The sequence below is a fragment of the Cheilinus undulatus genome, linkage group 23, assembly GCF_018320785.1.
Source record: "Cheilinus undulatus linkage group 23, ASM1832078v1, whole genome shotgun sequence".
Classification (NCBI taxonomy): domain Eukaryota; kingdom Metazoa; phylum Chordata; class Actinopteri; order Labriformes; family Labridae; genus Cheilinus; species Cheilinus undulatus.
Window position 1 is genome coordinate 612,899 of NC_054887.1, and position 1,313 is coordinate 614,211.

Below are 1,313 nucleotides of genomic sequence, written 5' to 3' on the forward strand. Positions count from 1 at the left end.
CTCAACAACCACAGCACCTATGACAGTACACCTGCCTCACCCCCTCAAACCCCAACCAGGTCCCTCTCTTCTTTACTTTCTCTTTCTCCCTCCTCACCCCACTTGGAGTTCACTGACCAGATGAAGGAGCTGGTCAGTGCTGGACTAAGATGTACTCCCGTCCCTCTCCCATCTTCTCTCCTATTAGCACCCCATATCGACCACCTCCACCACCTCTGACACAGGCTCCAAAGCCCCGTCGCCCAGTCCCCCCATCCCTCCGAGGAAGCATCATGTACCGTCTCCTCAGCCCGACAAGGACGATAAGGCTGCTTGTGTTCAAAATGTTACAAGTACAAACTGATGTGTTCTGGGTCCAGGCTGTGAGATTATCAGCAGTCATGAGTCGTCCCAGGCCAAGCCGGGGCCCTGTATGCTATCAGTTTACAAAATTCCTGTCCTGATGGGTCATAGAAAAACAAAGGTGAATGTGCTGAGAAACTGGGGGCACAACAGTGACGGCACAAGGTTGTCTAACTTGAAGCTTATTCCCTGTGAATCACAGTCCGTCCCAAAAATGATAGAGGATGTTCCTACGACACTAAGACTAGCTTTATCGAACATCAGATCTCTGGTTGGAAAAACCTTTTTAATCAATGATTTTATCACAGAGCACAAAATGGATTTGATGTTTTTAACTGAGACTTGGTTGGATCAAAATAACAGCACAGCTGTTCTTGTTGAGTCAACCCCTCCCAACTATAGTTTTATTAGTGAGACCAGAGTCAATCAGTGGCAGTTTTATTCAAAAACTCTTTCCAAGTTAAAAAATGATCCTTCAGTAATTTTTCTACTTTTGAATGTGTGGCTCTTCAGCTGAAGTCTTCCCCTTGAGCCGTGTTACTAAATGTTTACAGGCCACCTAAATACTGTGCAGACTTTACTGATGATTTCAATGAACTGCTGTCCATAATCTGTATTGAATACGACTGTATAATCATTGTTGGTGATGTTAACATCCATGTTGACAACCCTCAGGACAGAGGGGCTAAAGAACTGTACTGTACTCTTTACAGCTTTGGGCTGAGTCAGCATGTGTCAGAGCCCACACATAATAGAGGGCTCACTCTGGACCTGCTTATCTCCGAGGGTCTGAACATACACAAGGTTGTTGTGAGCGATGTGGCCCTGTCTGATCACTGCTGTTTTCTTTGAGAGCTCTATCTCTGTGCACACAAGTAATCAGAGAGAAGTTATCATGAAACGATATATTACTGAAAACACCAGTGAAATGTTTAACAGCCTTTTTTCCTCCACAGCCACCCTGCCCTGTA

General features: G+C 45.3%; 1 protein-coding gene across 1 annotated transcript in view; it reads right to left on the bottom strand.

Annotated features, from left to right (window-relative positions):
* Positions 1–255, bottom strand: part of LOC121505754 (transcription factor ETV6-like) — a 13,887-nt gene extending 13,632 nt beyond the window's left edge. The window contains exon 1 of the mRNA XM_041781307.1: positions 191–255. Coding sequence (XP_041637241.1) covers positions 191–255 — 65 coding nt within the window. The remainder of the gene's footprint in view (positions 1–190) is intronic.
* Between the last annotated feature and the right edge of the window lie 1,058 nt (positions 256–1,313).